At 54.5% G+C, this 3,111-nt stretch overlaps 2 protein-coding genes across 2 annotated transcripts in view; both read right to left on the bottom strand.

The window, feature by feature from the left end:
• The window catches only part of PPTG_18271 (hypothetical protein), a gene marked incomplete at its 5' end in the record, with an annotated part of 8,133 nt that extends 6,826 nt beyond the window's left edge, over positions 1-1,307 (bottom strand). The window contains one exon of the mRNA XM_008916327.1: positions 4-1,307. Coding sequence (XP_008914575.1) covers positions 4-1,307 — 1,304 coding nt within the window. The remainder of the gene's footprint in view (positions 1-3) is intronic.
• Positions 1,308-1,696: 389 nt separating this feature from the next.
• PPTG_24313 (beta-galactosidase) overlaps positions 1,697-3,111 on the bottom strand; it is a gene marked incomplete at both ends in the record, with an annotated part of 3,411 nt that continues 1,996 nt past the window's right edge. The window contains one exon of the mRNA XM_008916326.1: positions 1,697-3,096. Within this exon, the coding sequence (XP_008914574.1) occupies positions 1,697-3,096 (1,400 nt within the window). The remainder of the gene's footprint in view (positions 3,097-3,111) is intronic.

The following is a 3,111-nucleotide window of genomic DNA, read 5'->3' as shown; positions in this document are numbered from 1 at the left end:
GACCACTCGTAGTTGTCAAAGAAGGACCACGCAAAGTAGCCGCGAACGTCAGCACCCTCCGTAATCGCCTCGTGAACATTGGCGATGTACTGGCGGTAGCAATCTTCGCGCTGGGTGTCTTGCTGGGCCTCCTCCTTCGTCACATCAGGCCAGGCTGAACCGTTCTCCGTGATGATGATACCGTTCTTCGGGTGATACTTCTCGTGGATGTACAAGCAGAGTTTCTTCAGTCCCCAAGGCGTGACGTAGTTCCACGGAGCCCCAGTTTGCACCCAGGACGGATCTTGGTAACCCGTAGCGCCTTCATCAGCCTCGAGACTGCCAGTGTTGTCATTCGGAGGTGCGATACCAGCCTCGAACTCAGGCGACGGCTTGACGTAGCACGAACTGTAGTTGTTAAGCCCGAAGAAGTCGGAGCTTCCCTTCAGCAATTTCTTCTGCTCCTCGGTGAACTTCGGCAGTCGGTCACCGGCTCGGTCTTTCATGATCTGTGGGTAGTCGCCAAAGAACACTGGCGCCGCAAACCAATCGAAACTCCACGCCATCGCACGCTCCGCCGCAGCAATGTTCTTCTTCTTCTGTTCTGGATCATCGGTGGGTCCAGGCTCCTTCCACTCAGCGCTCAGAGTGATACCAATCTGGCCACCCTGAGTCTCCTGGAACTCCTTCCGGTAGACTTCCACAGCCCGGGCGTGTGCAATCAGCATGTTGTGACCCGCAAGATACGGCTCAAAGTGCTTGTTATGCTTGCGTCCAGGAGCCAGCATACCCGTGCCGAAGCCCATGTAGTTGGCCACCCACGGCTCATTCATTGTGATCCAGTTCTTGACACGGTCGCCGAACCGTTCAAAGCACACTCGAGCATACTGCGCGAAATGGTCATGGATCTGTTCACCCAGGAATCCATCAAACTCCGTCTGCAATGCTAGCGGTAGATCCCAGTGGTATAGTGTAGCCATGGGCTCGATTCCGTTAGCCAGTAGCTCGTTGATAAGGTTGTTGTAGAACTGCACGCCTTCCTCGTTGACCTCACCCACACCGGCCGGAATGATGCGTGGCCAGGCAAAGGAGAAACGGTAGGCCTTGAGTCCCATACTCTTCATAAGTGCCACGTCTTCCTTGTAGCGGTGGTAGTGGTCGATGGCTACGTCGCCCGTATCGCCATTCACAGTCTTGCCCGGAGTGTGCGAGAACGCGTCCCAGATGCTGGCACCACGACCGCCTTCATTCACTGCACCCTCAACCTGATACGACGCAGTAGCGGCACCCCACAGGAACCCCTCGGGAAAGCGAATCTGCTTGGTCATTGCGAGGTTGAGTGTTGAAGCTTGTGCAGGTCAAGCGAAATTGATGAATGAGCTCTTTGAACTGACGTCACTGGCACAATTTATCTTGAGCATAATCGTCAAGAGAATCGTCGGGTTTCATGACATCCGTCCCTTCCTGAGTGTTAATCAATACATACCGAGCATAAACGAAGGGTGTCAGAATAACGAAATCCGTTGGCTAATCATTTTAGTCGTGGTTGAAGCTATTGTTGCAGCTGTTGAACTTTTGCAATTGATTCGACCACATCATGAAGTTTTACGTTCCCAACCTCGGTGATAGAGAGCTACCCAACTTCTTTACGACACGATAGCAGTTGCTTTGCTGTTCCCTACGAGGAAGTGCAGCTTGCAGCTTCACTGTATCCACTTTAAGCAGCGAATCCATTATTGCGAATGACATCGCCGTACCAAAGCGCCGACTTCTTGGGAGTACGTTCCAAGGTCTCGTAGTTGACCCAGTGCAGTCCGAAACGCTTGGTGTAGCCCTCGGCCCACTCGTAATTGTCAATGAAAGACCAAGCGAAGTATCCACGGACATCTGCGCCTTCCGCAATAGCGTTGTGCAGACCCGTGAGGTATTCCTTATAAAAACCCACTCGGAAATCGTCGTTCTGGGCCTCCTCCTTCGTGCGATCCGGCCACGCACAGCCATTCTCCGTGACCAGAATGCCATTAGGGACTGCATAGCGCTTCTGAATCCAGACCAGCAGCTTCTGAAACCCCCAGCCTACGGCGTTCCAGCCCATGTCCGTACGCTTCCAGGAGTCGTCCGACGTCAGCTTCGTGCCTTCATCAAGTCCATAGCCACCAGTGGCGTCGTTCGGTGGTGCGATCTTGGCCTCGTACTCGGCCGATGGTTTAGTGTAGCTGGTTCCGTAGTGGTTTAAACCAAAGAAGTCCGAGCTGCCTTTCAGCAACTTCTTCTCGTCTTCAGTGAACTTCGGCAGCCGCAGTCCACAGCGGTCTTTCATGACTTGTGGATAGTCGCCCTTGTAGACTGGATCAGCAAACCAGCCCAGGAAGAAGAGTAGTGAACGCTCTGCGGCCTCTTCGTTCTTGGCCTTCTGCGCGGGATCATCCGTTGGTGCCGGTTCACGCCAGTCACAGTTGAGCGTGATACCAATTCTTCCTTTTTGCACAGCTTGGAACTCGTTGCGATACGCTTCAACAGCGCGTGCATGGGCCAACAGCAGGTTGTGAGCTGACAGATACACTTCCGTCTGCGGCTTACACTTGCGACCGGGAGCGTGAACGCCAATGCCATAGCCAAGGAAGGCCGAGCACCACGGTTCGTTCAGCGTCAACCAGTTCTTCACACGGTCTCCAAAGCGCTGGAAGCACACGCGAGCGTATTGCACGAAGGCGTCCTGGATGAACTTGCCACCCAGCCAGCCGTCATACTCGGTCTGCAGAGCCAAAGGCAGATCCCAATGGTACAGCGTCACGAGCGGCGTGATGTCGTTGGCCAACAGCTCATTGATGAGATTGTTGTAGAACTCGACGCCCTCTTCGTTCACTTTGCCGATTCCAGCAGGGATGATGCGCGGCCAGGCGATGGAGAGGCGGTAGGCTTTGAGTCCCATCTTTTTCATGAGTTGCACATCCTCCTTGTAGCGGTGGTAGTGATCCACCGCCTTCTCACCCGTGTCTCCATTCACGATCTTGCCGGGTGTCCGAGAGAAAGCGTCCCAGATGCTGTCGCCACGTCCACCTTCGTTGGTGGCGCCCTCCACTTGGTACGAGGCCGTGGCAGTGCCCCACATGAAGCCTTCCGGGAATTTCA

The sequence above is a fragment of the Phytophthora parasitica genome (genome assembly GCF_000247585.1).
Source record: "Phytophthora parasitica INRA-310 unplaced genomic scaffold supercont2.82, whole genome shotgun sequence".
NCBI classification, from domain to species: domain Eukaryota; phylum Oomycota; class Peronosporomycetes; order Peronosporales; family Peronosporaceae; genus Phytophthora; species Phytophthora nicotianae.
This window is presented reverse-complemented; position numbering and strand designations above follow the sequence as displayed.